The following is a 25,017-nucleotide window of genomic DNA, read 5'->3' on the forward strand; positions in this document are numbered from 1 at the left end:
TGCTCGCTTCCTTCCTGGACTACAATCCCCATAATGCTTTGGTCCACTGCTCCTCCTTGTGGATAGGGAAGGGCTGTCTTACTGAGACAACATGTAGTCCAGGAAGTAAGTGAGCCCAGTGTCCATGACATCTTGGAGCCCGTAAGTCACAACAGTTCCCAGGCTTTTAACTAAACGTGGTTGTTAAGGTGATAAAAGGTGCGTTTCATACGGTCAACAGAAATGTCTTCTCCCACGCTCACCTCCTCTCTCTGTCCAACTTCCCTCACCCAAGTGACAGGTAACACCATGAAACTAGAGTGGCAGCGCCCCAGCCCCGGTGCCACGCCCACTACCTGTGCAGTGCCCATTAAAGTGACATACCTTACGTCAATCATAATAGCACATTAGAATGCAAACGCATTACGGCTCCTATACAGTTCTATTTCATTCTTCCTGACTGCCAGAGGCAGTGCTTAACACTGGACGATATCCGTCTCACGTATACGTACAGGTCGAGGAAATAATAACAACAAAGTCACGGATGTGACGGTGGGTGTGGAGCGCAGTAGTCAGCGTACATAAGCCACATCACTAATGACTTCCCTTTTGATCTTCTCGCAGGCGTGTATCAGGTTTGAGGTTATACCTTTATTAAGGATATTGGATATCATCATCGGATATCATCCAGTGTTAAGCAGTCAGGAAGAATGAAATAGAACCACAGTTACATACGTAACTTATGTATTTTTGACCCCAGGGGTGAACTGGGGACAGGCAGGAACACACTCCATAGTAGGGAGGATTATCACAACAAAAAACACAAAAAATAAGTGATATTTGAATTAAGTGAAATCACTGAATATACCTTTAAAGGACAACTTAATTTTTTTTCAACCAAGGTTCATGTTTTAGGTTGTTATTAGAGAAAGTAAACGATGAGTGTTATTTTTTTTTCATTTGCTTCTTTCTTTCGTTTTAGGGATTGTTGCTGTTTTTGACAGGGGGCCCCAATAAATTACATCTGGCCACAAAAGATCACAGGATCTACTGAATGTGTCAAACTGACATATTGAGCCTAGGCTTCCCCCCAGTAGGCTACCTTCATATTCAGTAGATCCTGTGATCTTTTGTGGCCAGATGTAATTTATTGGGGTCTAGTAGGACTATAGTAAATAATTTAAAGAAATCGCTATAACATTTTGTAAAAATAACACTCATATTTTACTTTCTCTATTAACAACCTAAAACATGAACCTAAAGTTGTTGAAAAAAACTAAAGTTGTCCTTTAATGTAAAAAAAAAAAGAAGGTACTTTTACCACCACTGTACTGCCTATAATGGTGTTAATAAAGAATGCAATCAAAGCTGAGTTAAATTAACACTGAGGATTTCACAGTGTGGTGGACCGGAATAGCATGACCCACAAGTGGGCATGACCCACTGTTTGGGAACCAGTGCTTTCAATATGTATTCTGCATTTAAACCACGGACCACCATTTGATGAGATTATAGCCTCTCAGACTCAAAACTTGTCTTAGAATATTTTATTGTCATTAAATAAGATTTCGTCCACATTTCCATGGTGTATTGATGTTGGTAGCCTACCATGGGACTGGGAGAGATGACAGGTTGATCAAAATAACAATTATTCCACATTATCTTAGTCTTATTGTGTAGACTTCTTGTAAAGTAATGCAGATGTTTAACAATTTTACTCTTGAGAGTGTGAAATGAAACCAGATGGACCATTATAAGGTTTAATTTGACACTCTTCCTAATAGTTAATGATCTAATAAGGGTCCATTTGGTTATCAACTCTGGGGAGTTTAGCTGGGAAGAGTTGATAACCAAATGGACATTTATATAATGTGGGGAGCACTGAGGACCCTCCCATCAAGGACCACTGGTGGTCCCCGGACCTCTGGTTGAAAACCCACTGCTTCCATAGGCCGACGCAGGCTGACGCTGGCCGCTGACGTCACCACGCAGCCACACGACGCACCCATTCCACTGTTAAACAACAGTTTACAGGAAAAAGCCACGTTGACGAGAAGAGACAGAGAGGCAGAGAGTCACGACTTCACTTCTTTATTCCGTCATTTATATCAATACTACTCACTTCCTTTCCTTCAATCCCTCCATCTGTTGACTGATCAGAGAGCAGACATGTCTTCACCACCGCCCGACAACAAGCTGGAAACAAAGGCAGGACACGCGCCTGCAGGTAAAAAAACAAACAAACATTCCATGTTTTATTTCTATTTCTGACAAATCGATAAAATACACATCTACGAAAGTCTAAATATTTTAGGCTATTCGCCATAAACGTGGCCTGGGCTATATTGTCACACTATATTTTGTTCACCACGCCTTTTACCTCGCGTGTTGTTGTTATCGTAGGCTGCCTCTATTTGATTTGTGTTTGTTTGTGTGACTTGTGACGGTGACATTTTGATTGCTAGTTTTATTGCATGGTGATTTACTGTATGCTGAACTGCAGGGTCGTGTCGGGACTCGCGGGTGAACATTGTATTTGCAGGGGATGTTTTGTCGCAGATGAAATTGGCCTTTTGTTATTCCACGTCTTTCATTTTTAACCACTAACTAGGCTACAATTGAGAGACGACATCTATTTTTGCATGTATATCTATATGCACTGGGCCTAGAGGCAGACATGTTGCACAGATACGTGCAAATAATAGATATGCGTTTCTCAAACTTTTTTATATCAAGGACCCCCACGGCCACATTTATTATGTATTTGGCTATCTGAAAAAATATTTAATGTCAGGGAAGTTTTTTCTTTCTTTCTCCCCCCCCCCCCATCTGTAAAGACATTTCCAGATGCTTTTTTGTGAGCTTGTAGATGAGCTATTTTCAAACCGCAAACAGATATAGGGTTATAGTGGTTGGACAGATTTGTATGCTACATTAACTCATTCATATCATGGGGACCCCTCCTTGAACCGTCCCAAGGACACCTGTGGGTCTCCGGACCCCACTTTGAGAACCACATTTGACCAGTAAATGCATTGAGACAAAAAGCTCTCAAGAAGTTACAGTAATGCATGCATGGCCAAGAGCTGGACATGTTAAGAGCTGTACATGCTATGACATGTGCAAACAAACTTTCCAAAGAAAACTCCTGTGTGTGTGTGTGCGCGCGTGCATGCACATTGCACGCGCGCATATTACTGAAGTCGTGAGGCCCAGATCTCAGTAGAATTTGAGAAATGTACATTGTGAGGGCCATTTCCCTTGACCTCACTAAGAGAAAGGAAAAATGCAGGGCCCTTTCTTTTAAGTTTGGAGTTATGCCTGATTTCCTCTTGGTTACATCAGCTCAGTGGCCATGTTGTTATAAGAGTGTCTGCCCTGAGACTGGGAGGTCGGTGTTCCACTCCCGGGTCATACCAAAGACTCTGCTTGGCACTCGGCCCCTCCCTAACACATTCTAGTGCCACTCTTGTCCAGGGGTTGTACTACTTGACTTGTACATCTTGTCCATGGTCCAGCTGGGGGTGTACTTGTACGTCATGCAGCCTCACGCTACAGAAACAGGAGATAGGCTCCAGTCCTGCCCTGTCATGGGCCACATGCATGGCTCGCCAAGCGGTTTACTTTACATGCCCCATATACCATGCACCAGAAATAGCCAATCTGTGTGAGCTTGTACAGTAGATCGGCTATTTTTGGCTTTTGTGCTTCGGGTTAAAAACAGATCAAAAGGAAAAGTGGCATTCAACAAAATCCCTGTCCTAAAATTGTTTGGTTGCTAAGTTCACAAGTTAAGTATAGTAATGCATACATAGTGTGAGATGATGCAACAGGACATGGATAGCAGCATGTTTGTGGTCACACCGCTGGCATGTGAACCGGGGGGGGGGGGGGGGTGCATACTTAGTTTAGACATTGGTTAGACATGGGTTAAGGTTATGTTTAGGTGTGCTGCCCTGTGGGAGGTTAGGGTTTGAGAACCAAAAGCTGTCTAAACTAAGTACTGCACCCAACCGGGGAAGTATCCGTCTTTAGATTTTGGTGTTAGAAAATAGCAGATCTATATACTGTACAAAAGCTCACAGTGCCACGCTGCAAGCTTGTACATTCGCTATTTCGGAACATTTTTTTTAAACAAAAACTTGAAAGTGTAAAGAACTACTGCTTTGAGGAGATTTGTAGAATCGGCCTCGGGTCTTTAATGGGTTAACAACGGCATGACACATCCTGTAATCATGTCAGCGTTGCGAAATGTCCAATGCCCATCTGTTTGCACACCATCAGTCATGGTGGACGTACCCACGCGTCTCTGTACATAACCGCAACGTTTATGTTTGTTTATGTCTAAATGTTTGCCCACTAGCATGTGTTAAGGCTCTCAGTCGCCATTTATAGGATTCCATAGAAGCTAGCATGTCTTCTATGTTGCGCAGTGGAAATAGCCTTGCTCTCAATTCATCGCATTTTCTCTGATTATTTTAAGATGAGAGCATTTGAAAGTGGTCAAACTACCTATGTTCAGAAGCATCTTCCATAAAATCATAGTTTCGGATAGTCCATATAAAAGCAAAGGTTAAAGCCTCCGTAATAATTAATAATACTAATGATGATAATAATAATGACTTGAATTTATATAGCCTCCTTTCAAGAAACCCTAGGACACAAATCAGAAAAACAAAACAAACTAATTGCCAAAAGCCCGGTGAACAAATGTCTCTTCAGTGCAGACTTGAAAGAGTCCAATGTAGGAGTCTGGTGAATCTCCAAGGGGAGAGAGCCACATAGAAGGCTCTATCGGGCCGCTTTTTCGCGTGTCAGTCTGTGATTAGTTAGCAGGGATGATATTATTAAGAACATAATGTGATAATTGTTTGTTTTGGAATCATACCGTTTCACAAATCACACATTGGGAGGTTTTATTTTGCTTTGATCCATGTAGTCACGAGCTAATAGCTTATCAGGCCCACATGGTGTCTCTCTGTGTTGCAGCAGCAGGTTGCCCTAAATGCCTACATGTGTCTGCTTGATAAGAGATAAGGTGTACGTGGACACAGCTAAGTAGGCCAGCACTGGAAGATATAGCCACTGCTGAGATATGAACCCTGTGATTCATGCTGGCGGGGCATGCACTGCACTGCACTGCCCTTGCCTAAACCTCACCAGCCAGGCCTTTCCACCTGCTCTGTGGTACTAAATCGCCACGTGATCCGGTCAGGAGTGGATGGTAAACTGATGGCAACTGATTTGTAGTCAATAGTCATTAGGCAGGGAACCACAAATGGAATTTAGGACTACCTAAAATAACTCCCCGCGACCATAATATTAGGGCCTACTCAATAAAATAGAAAGGTATACAGACGCTATAGTCTCTGGAAGTACACCCATATTTATATACATTTTGTATTTTACAAATCACACCCGTGTGAAGTGAGGGGCACTCTTATCATCTATTGCTTCATTGTTAATATAATGGGAATTTAACTTTGTGTAGGACCGAAATAGCCAATTTGCTCAGACACATACATATGACATACAATACATTTTCCATTCATTGTCAATGGGAATTTAATGTTTGTGTAAGACAAAAATAGCTGATTTGCTCAAACGTACTGTATGACGTAAATTCTCCAATAATTGTCAATGGCATTTAATGTTTTGTTAGGACAAAAATCCACACTATAGCTGAATATATGAGGGCCCTCAAAAACACTGAGTCGGTAACGAATCTAACGATGGAAGTTGTAGATCCATGCCCCACCCGGCTATGCAATACCCGTTATACCCATCTGTCTGTGTCCCTTTATTTCTATATATGGAGTTCTATGAGAGATGGTGCATTTATAGATAGATGAAAATATTAGGCAGACCAGGCCAGGGCTACCAGCTAAAACGTTAGTCTGGACTCTGGAGCCCTATGAATTAATTGTGTGACCATATTAAAAAAAAAAGAAACAATAAAGATGAATCAAATATCTTTTATAAAATAGACCTACAATTTCTTTACACATGCCAAACCTGTGATGATGTGACAATACAGTCCATTGTGTTGCAAGTTTACAACGTGACATGTTGTTAGTTTGTATTATTATCAGCTATTTTCATTGGACTTTTGGCCCAGACTTTTGGTCTGGGATGCAAGGCTCTGAGCAGTTTGTCAACTATATTGTGCTTTTGTTTTGCGAGCTGTCAGAGCTCTCCAAGAAATGTTGTGTGTGCGAGCGCCTTCCTTCTGCACGTTGTTCCTGGTTGTTGTTTACGTGATGTTGTTTTAATGATGCCAGATGGTGTTTAATTGTGCCGAGCAGGGAGAGAAATGTAGCAGAGCCAAACGCCAAGTTAAAACATTACACGCACACAGTTTGTATTCTCATTCTATAATATTGGGTTAAATGTATTTGACTCAATTCAGAGTCAATTCTTGATCGATGAATGGATGCACTGGATTAATTGTGAACGACATAATACTGTATAATAATATGATCCCCACTTGTGTGTGTGTGTGTGTTGTAGTGAAGATAGGAGGCATGAGGATAGTGCAGAAACACCAGCCGTCCGCCCCAGAAGCCCCCCCACCTGCCAAAAAAGAGGACAACGATGACGACGAAGAATACGAGACCACCGGCAGGTATGCACGCACACACGCACCACACGCACACACACACACACACACATACACACACACACACACACACACACACACACACACACACACACACACACACACACACAGATATGATGGTGGACCTTGCTGTGTAATGTGTGGTGCAGCAGAGCCACGGCTTGCCGTTTTTGTTTACACACGTGGACAGTTCAGATCACGTCCACCTCTGCAATCACACCAGCTGTTACTAGCAGCCATTCTTTTGGCAGTTTAGTCATAGTCTTTGGAATGAAACCTCAATTAGTTTTAGTCATATTATTTTAGTCACCTGGAATGTTTTAGTGCTCGTTAGGCATGCCAAGCGGTTTACCGCATTTCGGTAATACCGCGACAGGAGACCACATACAGCTGCGGTAGATTGAAAAGTTGCTTCCTACACCTTTTGAGTTAATGTCTGAAAGACACCCAGATCCAATTGCATATTACATAATTATTTCCATTGGCTATCATGTTCGTTCAGTCCAAGCAAGAACAACTTGCTCCGAATTACTTTGATCGATCATGATTTTGCAATTTACCTGATCCGGAGAAACCGATGCTTTTAGGACAGGACATCTGTGCCATTTTTGTGTGCAAAGGTCAATCTGATATATAGTATATTGCTTAGTTTGCGGCTATTTGACATAACTTTAGACATATAATATTTTTGCTAATATTATAATTATTTATTGGCATTGCCCCTCTATCAAACGTTTTTGGAATTGGATTAACCCATTCTGACCTGAGATCAGATTCATACGAGGTTTCCACCTGGACACACACTGGTCTGATTAACCCATTCTGACCTGAGATCAGATTCTAAAAATGTCAGTCGTTCTTCGATTTTTCAAAAATAGCAGACCTACAAGCTCGTAGCGCGCCACTCGGTGGCGCGCTATGAGCTTGTAGATCTGCTATTTTTCAATAGCTAAAGCATAACATGATGCTAACACCAAAATGGGTTCCCGTTCAGAATGGGTTAAGGAGATTGTAGCAACCATTGTTGGTAAAGCTCTTCCCAGCTGCCCAGCCCTCTTTCTCATTGGTTATATAACCCAAACATCGCATTAACTTTTCAGGACAAACGCATAGTATTAGCTGCTAAGAAAACAATTATCAAAAAACTGGTTTGAACCGACTGTTGACTCGAAGAAGAGAAATTGGCTTAATTGCTATTCTGACATTTGTTTACTGGAGCGTTCTACTGCCAAGATGAATGGCGCCAGAGCTGTGCGGACACTGTGTGGACAACGTGTCCAAAGCTCTTGACGCAGTTCGGTTAATTATTTAATTGATATGACGTTGCTTCAGACGTTTGCTTTTGGCTCCCTTGACTGTATCTGTAGCCCTTGTACTGTACACGTCTTATTTGTCCTGTCTCGCCTTTTTGTTTGTGCTCGTCTTGTACTGGTCTGTAGTGTCTGTATGTTTTGTTTTTCCGTTTGTTGTTTTCCATTTTGATTTATATTTTTTAAAACAAAACAAAACTCACATTATATTTAGCTGACATGTGTTTTTCGAGTTACAGTATATTTATATATGAATATCGATTTTGTTTATGTCTTTGGTTATTTTTTCTCCACCCCCCCCCCCTTGTTAGAAAAAAAAAAAGATATATTATAATTATTTGGAAAAATAAATGTCATTCAAAGGCAGTGGCAAACGGAAAGCTTTTTCAGTTTTCTGTTTGTTCTAGATGTGTGGTGCCACACACACACACACGCACACACACACAAACACACACACACACACACGCACACACACACGCACACGAGATGCAGTGTCAGTCCATGGCAATTGTCATGTGATGCCATGCTGCTTAATTATCTAAACGACATAATTACTGTAATTGCAGCATTACCTCTAAACAGCCCCTGCTATAATCAGCCATGTTTCTTCAGTCATGGAAAGCAACTAAGTATGTGTAATCTAGTACTGTAGTACTTAAGTACAATCCTACAGCATTTTGTTCTAGTATGTCTTTTTACTTTTGCTTGTACTCTCAGAGGAAGACGTTGTAGTTTTTATTCCACTACAGTTATTTGACAGCTTTAGTTACTTTGTGGATATAGATTATTATTATGAAACGTACCCTACAATTACCATTTATATATACATTGGCTTAGCTATTTCGAAAAATAGCCAACGTACAAGTTCTCAACGTGTCACATCTCTTTGTTTGTAGGTCTTTGTGAGCTTCTGCCATTTTCAAAAAAGTACTTTTTACAACGTTTGGAGAGACGGGGAGACTCCTGTTACAGAACAAACACTCAGTAGTCACTTCATTTAAAATAAATTACACTGCACCTTTTTAGTGAAAAATAACTTCCAAGTTCCACGCACACACACCCAGATGAGTTCCTTTTACTGTAGGCAGGCACGCACGGATGTCTATTCCAAATACCGAAGACCACATTTATGTCTTCACAGACTGTAGTATTTGAGTCGAGGACAGTTCTCCTGCTCCTCACCGAAAATATGGTTGTTTTTCCATTGTTTTTCCATATTGAGGTTTAGTTGTTTAGGGGTTGGGGTTAGTGTTTTCCCTATTTTAGTTTTGCAGTATGGCAATATCACAAAGATGATAATAATTATAATAATAATTTCGTCAACAAATAAAAACTAGACAAAAATGTTAGGAAGGGACTAGTGGACAATATATCCACTATAAGTCATTTTACACTTGTGAGCTTGTAGAAAGGCTATTTTCAGCATGCAACCAACGCGTCACAGCGCAACGCGTTGTGAGCTTGTAGATCGGCTATTTTCAGCAAGTGTAAAAACACTCATTTCAACAGCATCAAGGCCTGCCAAAATACATTTTAGTCGACTAAATCTAGTTGATTTAGTCGACTAAAATTAAAACTACAATAAAAAATAGCTGACAAAAACAACACTGGTTGTATCAAATCACTGAAAAGGCCATTTAGTTTGTTCTTGATTCCCTCCTGCTCTATTCTTTGGATCAACATTGATAGAACAACAGAAATGGCAAACCAGGACAGCCTACAAGTGGAGGAAGGTGAAGGTAGGCAGATAATGAGTACAAAAAAAAAAACACTCACAAGGTTGGCCTCGTTTCCCAGGGTCAGAGAGAGAGAGAGAGAGAGAGAGGGAGTGAGAGAGATGTTTTTCCTGTTTATTGGTGTTGCCATGGGTGTGGCTGTGATCTCGGTTTGAGATATTATGCATTTCCATTATTTTTTTCTCTCCCTGCAATGCATTGTGGGATATAGAGTCATAATTGATACCTCCTAACCACAATACTGTATCTCCATGACTGCCTCTGCTATGCAGCGCTTTCAACAAAATATGGACTACTAAGTATTGATTTACTGAAGTCAAAGGTAATAATAACTTACTCCTAGCAGTTTGTCAAAATAAAGCCATTTACTGCTTTTGTATTTAGAAAATACAATGCAGAATTGAGTTCAGCCTTTTGGCCCTCCACAATATGTTCTGTTTCTCATTTGGCCCCTTGGGAAAAATAATGTCCCACCTCTGCCCTGACCCAAACACTAACCTAACCGCACGCGGACGTCACGGGTGATTTGTAACCAGCCGCACAGGCGATTTGTAACCCGCGATACCCACTTCTTCTTTTGTTTTTGATTTGATTTTCCAGTTATTTCCACAATTCTCCCGATGTGTCCGAAACATGTGACTAAATTTGACTGAGGGACTGCCATTTTTGTAATTTTCAATTTTTTCAGGTCATGTGAAAGCAGGGAATCGTAGCTTCAAATTGACATATTGGTTGTTCAGTTTGACCCACCAGTTTTGGAGATATGGCTTATAGAGTAATGTCTTGCAGAAAACAGCGAGTTGAGAAAACAGGCTTGAAAGGTTCACTTCTGTGGACTCTAACATTACACCTAGCTACATGTTTAAGCATTTTTTTCATATTTACATGTCGATTTCAGCTCTGACATTTATTTCAGACATGCTCTAGTATGTGTCTGCCTGTGCTATTCACTCATTTTGGATGGAAAAAAAGTTTGTGCGATGGCAGCCCCTCAGTCAAATCTGGTCACAACATCCTCTCTCTCTCTCTCTCTCTCCTCGTGATACCCATCCTCTCCATCTCTCTTTGCTTGTTAAAAAAATAAAATGTATACCTTACCGGTAATCACAATTCTCAAGCTGCCTACCTTCTGTCTCTCTCGCTGTTGAAAACGTCCATCATGGTTAAATCAGATCCAGGATTGACGGGTGCAGGGAGGAGGCAGGTGTTTTCCTGACACCTGCCTCTCCTCAACGCTCCACTGAATGCTATACCTGTCACGTGTGTGTGTGTGTGTGTGTGTGTGTGTGTGTGTGTGTGTTGCACTGACATCTGAATGCAGTCAGTGATTCATTCTTGTATATCGGTGCTGTCGGGTGGAGACCTTGTATGTCCAAAAAAACACTTTAGTTTTCAGGAAATGGTAACTCGAAAGCCCCAAACAAACCACACAAACCATTGACTTTGAACCAGTGTTAATTTTGTCGACTAAAACTAAGACTAATTTCTTTTGTCGACTATACCTAAACGAAAACTAAGCTATGATGACTAAAAACTAAGACTGAATATACTGACAATTTCGTCAACAAAAAGAAAATGGACTAAAATGTTAGGAGGGGACTAGTGGACAAGAGACCCAGTATAAGTCATTTTACACGTGGTTGCATGCTGAAAATAGCCGATCTACAAGCTCTTGCAGATCGGATATTTGTAAATGTAACCATTTTGTCAGCAGTAACATTAGCGCTTTCCCTCAGTCAGTTGATTCTTCATCCTATCCATATTGGCGGTGGTGGCTCAGGGGTAGAGTTGCCGGACGGTAACCTGCAAGGTTGCCAGTTCGAACCCGGGCTCCCCCAGAGTTGGTGTCGAAGTGTCCTTGAGCAAGACACTGAACCCCTGATTGCTCCTGATGTGCAGGTTGGTGCCTTGCATGGTTTCCACTGCCACACACAATGTAAAGCGCCTTGGATAAGTATATAAATGCACCATTTACCATAATGAGGGAAACCGCCCGGATGATTTGTTTATTTTTCAAACACAGTTCTTATGTGAGGCGCCCACCCCCCTATAGGGATTACAATGCAAATAAGAAGTACGTGAAAAAGTACAGTACATGACAATGTATCATACCTTCAGCAGTTGTTGCTCTGTACTCTGTATCTGTGGTAACTAATTAGGTGCAGATCACAGGTGACTAGCATCTGTTGCCTTGACAACGGTAAACATTTCCCCATAGGCGACTACACACTTTCTGCTCCGCTTAAGCAGAGGCACGAGCGTGGATGTGCGTGTGTGTGTGTGTGTGTGTGTGCGCCTTCCTTCCAAAATAAGACAATGGAGAAAAAAAATGATAAAGCTGTACTTTGATAATAACTGCCCACACCAGATGACAAATGTATGATTTGTATGCAAATCATCTGTAATTGAGTTCTAGCTACAAACGGTTCCAGTTCCAGTAGTCCCTCTACCTCCTCCCATGACTCGCTCTCTATGCTCCATGTGGTTCTCTGGAGCCCCCCGCAGGTTGCTTTTGTCTCTGCACCCCCCAACACATAACCTGCCTATCTCTCTCTCTCTCTCTCTTTATCTCTCTCTCTGTGATGAGAGAACTGTCCCCCCCCCCCCCCAAAGCAAATGTCAAGTAAAAACAATTGGAAACTAAGAATTATTCACAATTTAAAGGGAATACATGAGTATATGTGTAAACAGAGCTGTGCACATTGCAACTTAGAGAAAACGAATTATCTTACAAACTACAAAGGATCTCTCTCTCTCTCTCTCTCTCTCTCTCTCTCTCTCTCTCCCTCTGTCCTCACACTATGTCCTCACACTATTCCTCTCCATCCCTTCAGTGTTAATGTCAGTGTGACAGAATACAGAGACTGGTTAGGACGGTCATGGTAGAGCCATTGATTAGCTTTCAAAACCACAGGCTTTGTCAATTAGAGTGTGTGTGGTCGTGTGTGTGTGCCTGTGTGGCATCTGTAAGTATTGTGAAATGTGTGTGTGTGTGTGTGTGTGTGTGTGGTCTTCTCCGCCCAGTCTCGTAGGGCCTATAGGGCCGGGCAACTATAACTAAACTTTTATAGACATAATTAAGCTTTGGATTGACAGCACCCGACGACCGTAATTTTTTTTGATTTTGTATCGCATCGCTGAGAATAATATGTAGCTGGTTGTTCTGCTAGGCTGTGTTGTGTGGGCTCCACAGAGTGGGCCTGGACGGGCGGCCCCTGGGGCAGTACAACCATGCTGACACTAGGGGCAGCAAAGGAGTTAAGTCGTCCCCCCCCCGTCCCCCCCCCACACACACACTCTAGTTACACACACCGCCGCAGCAAGCAAGCACACACTGCTTATGTCTCGTCGGAAGCGTTTACATGGCGACAGCGTCGCGGCACAAGGGCACAAATTAAACCACCGAGTGGCGCGCTACGAGCTTGTAGGTCTGCTATTTTTGAAAAATCGAACAACGACTGACATTTTTAGAATCTGATCTCAGGTCAGAATGGGTTCATCAGACCATTGTGTGTCCAGTGGAAACCTCGTATGAATCTGATCTCAGGTCAGAATGGGTTAAAGGCTTCCGTATAGGCATCAACCATTATATAGGCCGAGTCTACGTTGGTCGTTGGGGTACGTATATATATATATATGGACTTTCGATATGACGCCACTTAGCGTCGACGCACGTATATGTACCTGGGGGAAAAAAAGAGTTAAGTATGCTACTTTCTACCACTGTGGGCTTGTAGATTTGTAGATTTTCACAATTAATTTTACTTTAGTTTATACCACGGTTTTAAATTGTAACCCATTTTTTCACTCTGTGTCAATTATCTAATGTAACCCTGGGCGCTACTCTCACTCTGCCAACCTGGGGAGAGCAACGGACTGACCTCATGCTTCCGCCAATGCATTGAGGAGTGAGCAGGCCGCTTCTTAATATCACCTGACAGAGGGGGGGGGGAGTTTCCCCGTTTGGACGTACTGTACAGTAGCGCGTGTAAGGAACGCGTTATTCCAACCAGTTCCTTTCCCCTCCATCAGGCGCCCCGACTGGCCAGGGGGAGGTAGTCTAGAGACCCCGGATTCACAATCCATTTCTTCTCTTGAAAAGTACACGTTTTCCAACCCGACCCCAGCGACGGTTTTCCCCACTCGTTTGAATGTTTCTTTTCCCTCTCTGCACTCGGCACACAAAGTGGTGACAGCCCAGCACGAGGCTGCTTAGAGCCTCAGTGTTCTGAATTGATGTATCCAGCGGTGCACTCTCTTAACCCATTCTGACCTGAGATCAGATTCATACGAGGTTTTCCACTGGACACACACTGGTCTGATCAACCCATTCTGACCTGAGATCAGATTCTAAAAATGTCAGTCGTTCTTCGATTTTTCAAAAATAGCAGACCTACAAGCTCGTAGCGCGCCACTCGGTGGCGCGCTATGAGCTTGTAGATCTGCTGTTTTTCAATAGCTAAAGCATAACATGATGCTGAACACCAAAATGGGTTCCCGATCAGAATGGGTTAACTGTATGGGGTCCCTACCACTTGTCTTGTTATAAAAACCGGGAGTATAGCTGCTTATTATCCACCGCTGCTGTTGTGACAGTCGCTGCAGCGGCACTGTCTGGTGGGAAAACCTCGGTTGTCCTATACACGGTTACTTTTTGACCGGTGCACACCGCTCCAATGAAGGGCCGTCGCGAGACATGGCCAAAGCTATTTCAGGGGGTTTTTCCCAGACCAAAAAAAACGGTCAAATGAAAATCATGTCGTCACTGGTCACTTGCGAGACTATAGTCTTGCCCAGAGCCATCTAATAGAAGAGTTATGATATTGAGGGGGCAGAAACCGAGTACTCGAGCGCTGTTCGTGCAGCCTGAACTGAGATGAACTGGATTTGGAACTACATTTGCGGCGCAAATAAGAGCTATTTTAACACATTATGCGGCCCTTTTAATCTTTCAAAATGGCGACCCAGGATGCCCACATTTTAGACCCACTTTTTGACATTTTTTTTTAAAGGAAAAAAAACAACAAAAAAATCATGACAACTGTTTTAAAGTATCGTACAGTAACAACTAAAGTCTCTGTAATGTTTATGTTGTACGATTACTACAAAACAATCTAAAATAAAGGGATTTAAGACCATTAAAGCTGGGCTGTTGCCCTGAATCCAATGCATTTCTGTCTACTTCCGGTCCAGGACTTGTCCCAGTTGGTTGTCCCCATTCTCAATAGAAGTCTATGTAGAAGAGCCGCCATTGGACTGATGGCCCGATGGAGTGAACGCAGTTTGCGTAACTCTATCTATGTCTTGCCAGACTGTTTGATCCCACAATTTTCAAATGCTTCTGGTCATACAGTCTTGGGACACGGAAGCTCTTTTTAAAGCGCGGAAGCGGATGCGAAGCCTCCTCCCCACTATAAATAACTTATCGTTGAAGCATATATAGTTTGCTGCTTGGCAGAAATGGGACACGTAAAGATATTTCGAAATATATTTTCGCGAAGGGAAATGACGGCTTCCGTTTATCGTATGTCGTGTAGGTGTATAGTTCCAGACTCTATACAGTATATAGCATTCAGAGATTATAGAATAGTGGTCTGGCTATGCAGGGCGATGTGGAAACTCTTCCTTTACCATCATTATTGAACTACTAAATAAATGAGTGAAAATAGCCGATCTATAAGTGCACAATGTGTCACGATGTGGCGTCCTGTGAACGTGTAAGTCGGCTATTTTGTGTGACACGATTTGGAGATCCACCGACAGCAGCTATATTCAAAGTCCAATATAGGTGCACGGTTAATAATTAATTAGCAGTGTGGATGTACATGAAATGCTTCTTGTTGCAGCTTAAGGGAAAAACATATCCAGCGATATATAAAAACGCCAACAGATGTTATGAAATCACGGATTCATGTGCGTGGAAGTTAAAATGACACCTTCGGTCTCGATGTGATTCATTTTTTGGTTGATATCTCATCATCCCCTCGCGAAGATGTACCTCTCTCTCTCTCTCTCTCTCTCTCCATCTCCTGTGCTTCCTCATTGCGGTCACCATTTCCCCACACCTCCAATGTCCTCATTATTACCTGCTCCTCTCCGTCTAGCTTTCTCATCTTTTATTTTATTTTTTCGTTTTCATGTCCCCCGGCGTTGGCCACAACGAATGGGATCATTTAAGCAGCTGGCAGATTGTGTGTGTGTGTGTGTGTGTGTGTGTGTGTGTGTGTGTGTGTGTGGTCACGCGCAAGCAAGCGTGCATAGAAGTGTGTGCGCAAGCGAGCGTGTATAGAAGCGTGTGCGCAAGCGAGCGTGGGTGTGCAAGCGGGTGTATGCGCAAGTGCGTGTCACTGTGTGTGTGCGTGTGTAACAGCAGGGAAGTTGGGGTTTTAGCAGGAACGTCCCTGAATTTCTGGCCGGCTTCACACACATAGACAGGCAGGCAGGCAGGCAGACAGACAGACAGGCAGACACTTTGAAACAAACAAACAACCATAGTGGCTCTCAACCTTTCTGGATCAGGGCCCACTTAAAAAAAAAGCACTGACCACTGTTAAGGTCATCGTAACCTTCATTTAAACTCTTGAGTACAATTGAGGGGCATTTTCAATTTCAATTTTTTCAATGTAGCCGAATAAGGTGTCCGATGGGTGGGCTGCATGCTTTTTCAGGACAAAATGACGATGAATGATATTAAATACGGCATACGAGTATGATTTTGAAAATAATATTAACATTCCCCCTCTCTCTCTCTCTCTCTCACTCTTTCTCTTTCCTTTTCTTTTTTTTCCAGCCCTCCAAAGCCCACTGTCATTGTTTCTGGAGTCGTCACAAAGGTAAGACAGAGACACACACACACACACACACACACACACACACACAGAGACACACACAGGGATACACACTCAGTGATATTTATTATAGTGGTGTAATATGTCCCCGTATTAAAATGCTACCAAAGTATTACATTTGCAATGACTTCATAATAATAATACCAATGGATTATTTTACTTTATTTGCACCTAAGTTTTAGCATTTTCTACATGAATATATAATAACCATATAAGATAGATCAAACACGTGCACGCTACATTTAGTTGAGAATGACTCATTTCATTTAGCCTGGCTCCAGATCACTAGCCTCGCTCGCATTCAGGGACTGTCCCACTTTGGCCACAGCTCTCCCTCTCCGAGAAACGGAGAGGCCTTGGAGACTGGAAAAGTGAAAGAAATAAATTTAAATGCAGACTGGGTGTCGGGGCTACATTTCATTAGGACTCACTCCATGAATTTCCCTCCTGGCCTGGGACTCATGGAACGCCCCCGGGACACGTCTAACAGACCACCCTCGGGTCCCAGCCCAGGACCCATTACATTGAAAACCTAGCTGTTTGTGTGTGGGTTTGTGTGTGTGTGTGGGTTTGTGTGTGTGTGTGTCATTGTGCACCTGGAAAAGTGTCCTTGAGAGGGTCAGCCTGCCAGGGTTATCCGCGTGTGTGTGTGTGTGTGTGTGTGTGTGTGTGTGTGTGTGTGTGTTTGCACACGTGCCTGCGCACATGCACCTGGGGAGTGTGCGCGGGCAGATAGTGTGAGAACTGTGCTGATATGGACACAGCAGCAGAGATCCCCTTTATCCTGCTGTCGCCCCATTTCCACCTTATCACACCATCAAAGCCACAGGCTTCCGCCCAAAAAGAGGGAGAAAAAGGACAAAAGCCTTGAAACTGTGTGGGTTTTCTATGTCTTTATGTGTGGGTCTTTTTTTTATGGTAAAAGGTCAAAGCACTATAATCTGTTTAGTAATCAAAATGGACCCTTTAGAGTCCATTTGGTTCCATTTGTACACCCTCAGAGTTAAATTAACATTGATTTTACAATATTAAATTAGGGGTCCCAGTGATAGAAATGCCATTAAATGGGGGTCTGTGAAATTAACCCATTTTGGGAGGGAACCCATTTTGGTGTAACATTAATGTTTTTTTTCAAATTTTCAAAAAACATGGGCTATAACCCATCGTTTTTTTATTTTTGTCAAATCATCAAAAATGATGAAAAACGGCGCGCTATAGTATGCCGTACGATATAGGCTATAGCCCATGGTCCAAAATGATGAGAAACGAGGATAACTTTTTTTATCAAAATTTCAAAAAACATGGGCTATAACCCATCGTTTTTTTTCATTTTTGACAAATCATCAAAAATGATGAAAAACGGCGCGCTATAGTATGCCGTACGATATAGGCTATAGCCCATGGTCCAAAATGATGAGAAACGAGGCTAACTTTTCTTTTCAAAATTTCAAAAAACATGGGCTATAACCCATCGTTTTTTTCATTTTTGTCAAATCATCAAAAATGATGAAAAACGGCGTGCTATAGTATGCCGTACGATATAGGATATAGCCCATGGTCCAAAATGATGAGAAACGAGGATAACTTTTTTTTCCAAAATTTCAAAAAACATGGGCTATAACCCATCGTTTTTTTCATTTTTTCATTTTTGTCAAATCATCAAAAATGATGAAAAACGGCGCGCTATAGTATGCCGTACGATATAGGCTATAGCCCATGGTCCAAAATGATGAGAAACGAGGCTAAGTTTTTTTTTCAAAATTTAAAAAAACATGGGCTATAACCCATCGTTTTTTTTATTTTATCATTTTTGTCAAATCATCAAAAATGATGAAAAACGGCACGCTATAGTATGCCGTACGATATAGGCTATAGCCCATGGTCCAAAATGATGAGAAACGAGGCTAACTTTTTTTTTCAAAATTTCAAAAAACATGGGCTATAACCCATCGTTTTTTTTTTCATTTTTTAATTTTACATTATGTGTCGCATGTCGTTATAGGTGAGCCGTACTGTACTGTACATTATGTGTTGCATGTCGTTATAGGTGAGCCGTACTGTAAACATTATGTTATAATTTTGCTTTTGAAAAATAGCAGATCTACAAGCTCATAGCGCGCCACCGAGTGGCGCGCTACGAGCTTGCAGGTCTGCTATTTTAGAAAAATCGTTAAAATGTGGCGCAAATCATTGAATATATATATTTCAGAGCGAACATTTTTAACTAAAATATTTGCTTTTCGAGGGTCCCTGGAACTACATATTTTGAAATGGGGGTCCGTGGCCCAATCGAGATTATTCTGGGGGTCCTTGACATGAAAAAGGTTGAGCACCACTGACATAGAAACATGGGTTTTTCAGAAGAAATGTAGGATTTCGAAGCAGGTCGATTAAAGTTGAGAGTCACTGCTAGAGTCGTAAAAATCTTCTCTTGTGGGGGTGCCTGGCATATTATCCACATGTCCGCGGGGCTAATTCATGTCAATCTAGGGGTCCTTGACATGAAAAGAAGTTTTGGAACCACTGGTTCCCAAAGTGGGGTCTATTTTGTTCATGTTCATAAAGTGCTAAAGTGTTTAAAGCAGTGGTTCCCAAACTTTTTCATGTCAAGGACCCCCAAATTGACACTACTTAGCCCGTGGACCCCCATTTGAAAAGATATGCCAGGGACCCCCATAAGAGAAGACGTACACATTTAGACGTCTACATTTAGACGTCTACATTTAGACGTACACATTTAGACGTCTACATTTAGACGTCTACATTTATGATGAAAAATGATGAAAAACGGCGTGCCATAGTATGCCGTACGATATGGGCTATAGCCCACGGTCCAAAATGATGAGAAACGAGGCTAACTTTTTTTTTCAAAATTTCAAAAAACATGGGCTATAACCCATCGTTTTTTTCATTTTTTCATTTTTTTCAAATCCTCAAAAATGATGAAAAACGGCGTGCCATAGTATGCCGTACGATATGGGCTATAGCCCACGGTCCAAAATGATGAGAAACGAGGCAAACTTTTTTTTCCAAAATTTCAAAAAACATGGGCTATAACCCATCGTTTTTGTCATTTCGTCATTTTTTTCAAATCTTCAAAAATGATGAAAAACGGCGCGCTATAGTATGCCGTACGATATGGGCTATAGCCCATGGTCCAAAATGATGAGAAACGTGGCTAACTTTTTTTTTCAAAATTTCAAAAAACATGGGCTATAACCCATCGTTTTTGTCATTTCGTAATTTTTTTCAAAAATGATGAAAAACGGCGTGCCATAGTATGCCGTACGATATGGGCTATAGCCCACGGTCCAAAATGATGAGAAACGAGGCTAACTTTTTTTTTCAAAATTTCAAAAACATGGGCTATAACCCATCGTTTTTTTCATTTTTTCATTTTTTTCAAATCCTCAAAAATGATGAAAAACGGCGTGCCATAGTATGCCGTACGATATGGGCTATAGCCCACGGTCCAAAATGATGAGAAACGAGGCTAACTTTTTTTTTCAAAATTTCAAAAAACATGGGCTATAACCCATCGTTTTTGTCATTTCGTCTTTTTTTTCAAATCTTCAAAAATGATGAAAAACGGCGCGCGATAGTATGCCGTATGATATGGGCTATAGCCCATGGTCCAAAATGATGAGAAACGAGGCTAACTTTTTTTTTCAAAATTAAAAAAAACATGGGCTATAACCCATCGTTTTTGTCATTTCGTCATTTTTTTTAAATCTTCAAAAATGATGAAAAACGGCGCGCTATAGTATGCCGTACGATATGGGCTATAGCCCATGGTCCAAAATGATGAGAAACGAGGCTAACTTTTTTTTCCAAAATTTCAAAAAACATGGGCTATAACCCATCGTTTTTGTCATTTCGTAATTTTTTTCAAATCTTCAAAAATGATGAAAAACGACGCGCTATAGTATGCCGTACGATATGGGCTATAGCCCACGGTCCAAAATGATGAGAAACGAGGCTAACTTTTTTTTTCAAAATTTCAAAAAACATGGGCTATAACCCATCGTTTTTTTCATTTTTTCATTTTTTTCAAATCTTCAAAAATGATGAAAAACGGCGCGCTATAGTATGCCGTACGATATGGGCTATAGCCCATGGTCCAAAATGATGAGAAACGAGGCTAACTTTTTTTTTCAAAATTTCAAAAAACATGGGCTATAACCCATCGTTTTTTTCATTTTTTCATTTTTTTTTAAATCCTCAAAAATGTTGAAAAACGGCGTGCCATAGTATGCCGTACGATATGTGAACGGTGGATTTGTGCACTGCCTGCCTACAACCTCAGCGGTGGTGGGCAGGCACTTTACCATTGTGCCACCCTCTTTCTATACTTGTGGGGACATTTGGCTCTCACACACACACACACACACACACACACGCAAGCAGCAGCAGATGAGGTGTGGTTGCATGTATGTGTGCGTAAAACCCTCCATCTGGCTTCCCTTGGTCTCATAAATGCATGAGTCTGCCATCAATCATCATTCATACATGTACAGAATGCGCTGCTTAATAACGTTCCGCAACATTAGCGTTAATAAACAGAAAGCCAGACTGAGGCTTCAACTAATTAGCTGTAATGAAAAACCATAATGAAATAAAAGCATGATTCTTGCATCAAAGTGTGACATCTCTAAATGCTAATCCATTTACGTTATGGCAAGATAATGAAGAGGTACGAGGCACGCCGTAAGCTTGTAGATTGGATATTTTCACCAAATGTTCACCCCAGATGATGGGTTTGTGTGGGTTAAAGCAGTAGTTTTACTACTGCTTTAACCTGGTCCTCGGACGGATATATGGCCATGGACTGCCATCTGAAACTGTTTTGTGCCACTTTCAAGATTTCTCCACAATGTTCAACAATAGCAGATACATGCAGGTCGCGGCAGCGCGGCACTTTAGAATACATTTTTGGTTACTGCATTGTCTGTTTCTCACCTAATGGCTTCTCACTCTTAACCTTTGTATTGCCATCTACGTTTATAAACGGTCCCCATTTGGGACCTGTTCTTGCCAACTACGCGTATAAGCGTAGCCAACCGATTAGTCCATATATGGACGCGCTGTCCATCTGTTTGCATTATAAATGTATATCCCCCTGCACTGCATGCATTCAGAGTTCATAGTTTTAATGAATGTATAGAATGTGCTGTGCAGAATGTTATTTGACTATAGATGATTAGATGTTTAAACCAACAACAATACTAGTCACAGTGTTACACGTCGCAATGTGATGCATTGTGAGCTGGTACATCTGCTATTTTTGACAATTGTGGAATATTTTTGAAACATTTAAAAACACAAATCTGTCATGGGGGTCACTGGCCCAAAATATTTTTGGATTAGAGTCCTTAGTTGGGCAAAAACATTCATCTGGGGGTCCTTGACATGGAAATGTCACTGACACTGTGTGAGGATCACTGGTTTTAAACGACATTAGGAGAAAAGCCCAAATAAGCACTTTAGAAACCAGAAAAGCAACCACAACTAACAATATTTACAAGCAACTTTACAGAAAAAGAAGCCCAACATCGCTTATAATAAACAGACATGGCAACACTGCTGAGCAGCGCAGAGATGGCTCTTGTGTCAAATCAGATGTTGCTCTTTGCATTTAAGATGTGGTCAGACCCAGGTGTAATCGGTATGCGCGGAGTGTTTTTAGGTCAAGGGGCTTAATAGCAAATTGCGCAAAGCGAATATAAATTAACATATGGACACTCCCCCAATGCTAAAATATGCAGGAACGTGGTATGCCATATGTGTAGTGTGTGCGTTCAGCACGGCTTCCATAATACGAAAGGGCGCAGAGCGAGGCCATGATATGACCAAATTCTGTATTACCGCATGGGATTTAGCACCTTGATAATTTAACTGTCTGTCTGTCTGTTTCTCTCTCTCTCTCTCTCTCTCTCTCTCTCTCTCTCTCTCTCTCTCTCTCTTCCTCCCCCCCCCCCCCCCCCCCCCCCAGGGGGACAAGGACTTCACCCCTGCGGCTGCGCAGGTGGCCCACCAGAAGCCCCAGCCCTCCTGCTGTAAGATGCCCCCCAGCCAGCACACCAGCCAGATCCACCAGCCGCGCAAGTGAAGCCTGAGCCCCTCCCCCCAGCTCAGCCCGAGCCACCATGGCTCAGCTCAGCCTGCCACACAAAACGCTGAGAACGGACCACACTTTTAACCCCCCGACCACACACACACACACACACACACACACACACACACACACCTGAGTTCAAGGTTATTTTTTTTTGTAATTGTTTTTGTTTTATCCTGCTTCCAGTTACCCTCTGTTGTTCGTTGAGGGCGTTCTAACCAAATGGACCGCAACTCTGGAGAGTTGCACAAAATGGAACGATTTGTCTCAACTCTCAACGTAACAGGGTTTTTTTTTTTTTTTTTTAAACGTACGGTTTATACGTAACGAGTTTCAGCCAGTTGGCATCATGCCGTCAGGAATTGCATGAGGATGTTTGTGTCGGGGACAGAATTCCACCTTTTTACATTCTCTGCTGGCGCTGTACTGTATAATGCTTAAATCTGTACTTGTTCGCTTGACAATCACTTATGTTTCCGTCCTACGGACAGAATAGTTTTTTTGGGGGGGGGGGTTTATTTGTTTTTTCTATCAGTTAGTCACCCCATGTAAGCCTAGAATTCATGGAGAATGTTTGTATTGTTCTCGTCACGTTCCTGAATGAAGAATACAAAGATGGAGATAATAGGAGGTCCGTGTTTAACAACGACCGCCAAATTAATATCAAAATAATAATTCATGTAACCTCCAGCACTTCTGAGGGTACAGTGAAAGTTGTTTAATCGACCTTTGATCTAGGTTTGCTGTCAAGTAAATGTATCAAAAGATTATCACGAGTCTAATAAAAAAACATTCTGACCCGTACTTCGACCCTCGTCTAAGTAACCGTCTAAGTAACTCGGTCTAAGTAACCGAAGTTCACAATGCGTCGCATTGTGACACATTGTGAGCATGTAGATCTGCTATAATTTATTCCAGGGGTGTCCCTGGTATAAAATGTTTTCCGTGGCCAAATACTAATTGATTTGGCGGTCTAAACTCCTGTGGCAAGCTCGTTTTCCTTGAATGTGTCACAAATAATATCCTCTTCATTTTTCTTTTTTTTTCTTCATTCAGGAATGAGATAAAAACAAAATCTCCATGATATTCAGCACTTTTTGGAGTGAAAAGACTAAAGAAAAACATGACTGTGTCTATTGAGTTTGGGGCTGTAATGCAATACAAGCACATATATAATGCATTACAAGGAATTATAACATTGGACCACAAAAAAACTAACCTCCTCACCAGGCTTCCCACCTCGGAGGAAAGCCTGGTCTCTGTTCCAAAACACCTTTGACAGCACCCAACACGCCAAGTATCTCTTCACAGACCAAAAGAGCCAATCAGCAGTTTAGGCATTAGAATAATTCTAATATTAGCCAATCACCTGCCACTACCAAGTCCTTTTATTTATATACTGGGTTGCACACAAGCAGCGCAGATTGGAAAATTAGACCATCCAAACAAGCTCACAACGCATCGCCCCTGAGCTTATAGATCTGCTATTTTTTCCCCGGTATGATTTGGTGTATTGTGAACCAAACGAGTTAAACTGAAAAGAAACCTCCGGTTACCATAGCAACTCTGACAAGCATTCCACCCACCCCCTCCCCGCCCATTTTCCTGGAACAAAATTAGTATACCAATGATTAATTTCACGCACGCACGCACTCTCACACCCTCTCCTTAATCACCCACCTCCTTACCACTCAAGTGTCGTTAATTGCAACACTAATTAACGCTCAGGTGTCCAAGAGGAAAGAAGAAAGACAGAGATTAAAAAGTATATATATTCAATCTTTGCCAAGGAGTAATTGCCTGTGTATTTAAATAAATAACGTTTAAAAGAAGGAATAAAGAATAGTTTTATTATGTTGTTGTTTTTTTGCTTACTCAGTTTTCTTGAGTAAATGGTTCAAAGTGTACAAATCTTTTGTCAGTGAGTGGACTTAGGTATTAGGTGTGGTTGTAATGATGGTGAATAAAGATTTATCATGGACGAGTCACTTGTTCTGCTTCTCATCTGTATCTAGGATCTGGATGGATGCAGTGGTGGTGGACAAAGCATATTCTCAAGTACATACATTATAGGGCTTAGTTGGACCAGTGTTTTTTTTTGTCGACTAAAACTAAGATGAAAAATGTTCGTCGACTACCTTTTTTCACTGACAAACTAAATGAAAACTAAGCTATGATGACTAAAACTAAGAGTAATTGTATTGACAATTTCGTCAACGGATAAAAACTAGACTAAAATGTTAGGAAGGGACTAGTGGACAAGAGATCCCGTACAAGTCATTTTACACTTGGTTCCATGCTGAAAATAGCAGATCTACAAGCACTTTCGCAATTAGATCGCAATTAGATCGCAATTTCTGCAATTTCCATTTCCGCAATTACGATTTCCGCAATTTCCGCAATTCCCCAA

At 41.7% G+C, this 25,017-nt stretch overlaps 1 protein-coding gene across 1 annotated transcript; it reads left to right on the forward strand.

Annotated features, from left to right (window-relative positions):
* The first annotated feature begins 2,006 nt into the window (after positions 1 to 2,006).
* Positions 2,007 to 24,591, forward strand: dap (death-associated protein). The gene is made up of 4 exons (XM_080794187.1): positions 2,007 to 2,206; positions 6,490 to 6,604; positions 16,435 to 16,477; positions 22,485 to 24,591. The coding sequence occupies exons 1-4, from the start codon at positions 2,149 to 2,151 to the stop codon at positions 22,599 to 22,601; spliced, it is 333 nt and encodes a 110-aa protein (XP_080650313.1). The 5' UTR covers positions 2,007 to 2,148; the 3' UTR covers positions 22,602 to 24,591.
* Positions 24,592 to 25,017: the final 426 nt, after the last annotated feature.

This window comes from Protomyctophum bolini (assembly GCF_963924005.1).
Source record: "Protomyctophum bolini genome assembly, chromosome: 21".
NCBI classification, from domain to species: Eukaryota; Metazoa; Chordata; class Actinopteri; order Myctophiformes; family Myctophidae; genus Protomyctophum; species Protomyctophum bolini.

What these genes read in the sequence shown, in the direction of transcription:
- dap (XM_080794187.1), top strand. Translation starts at nt 2,149, where the DNA reads ATGTCTTCACCACCGCCCGACAACAAGCTGGAAACAAAGGCAGGACAC. An exon ending in GGCAGGACACGCGCCTGCAG is followed by an intron (nt 2,207 to 6,489) that starts GTAAAAAAACAA and finishes TGTGTGTTGTAG; the next exon opens with TGAAGATAGGAGGCATGAGG. An exon ending in TTTCTGGAGTCGTCACAAAG is followed by an intron (nt 16,478 to 22,484) that starts GTAAGACAGAGA and finishes CCCCCCCCCCAG; the next exon opens with GGGGACAAGGACTTCACCCC.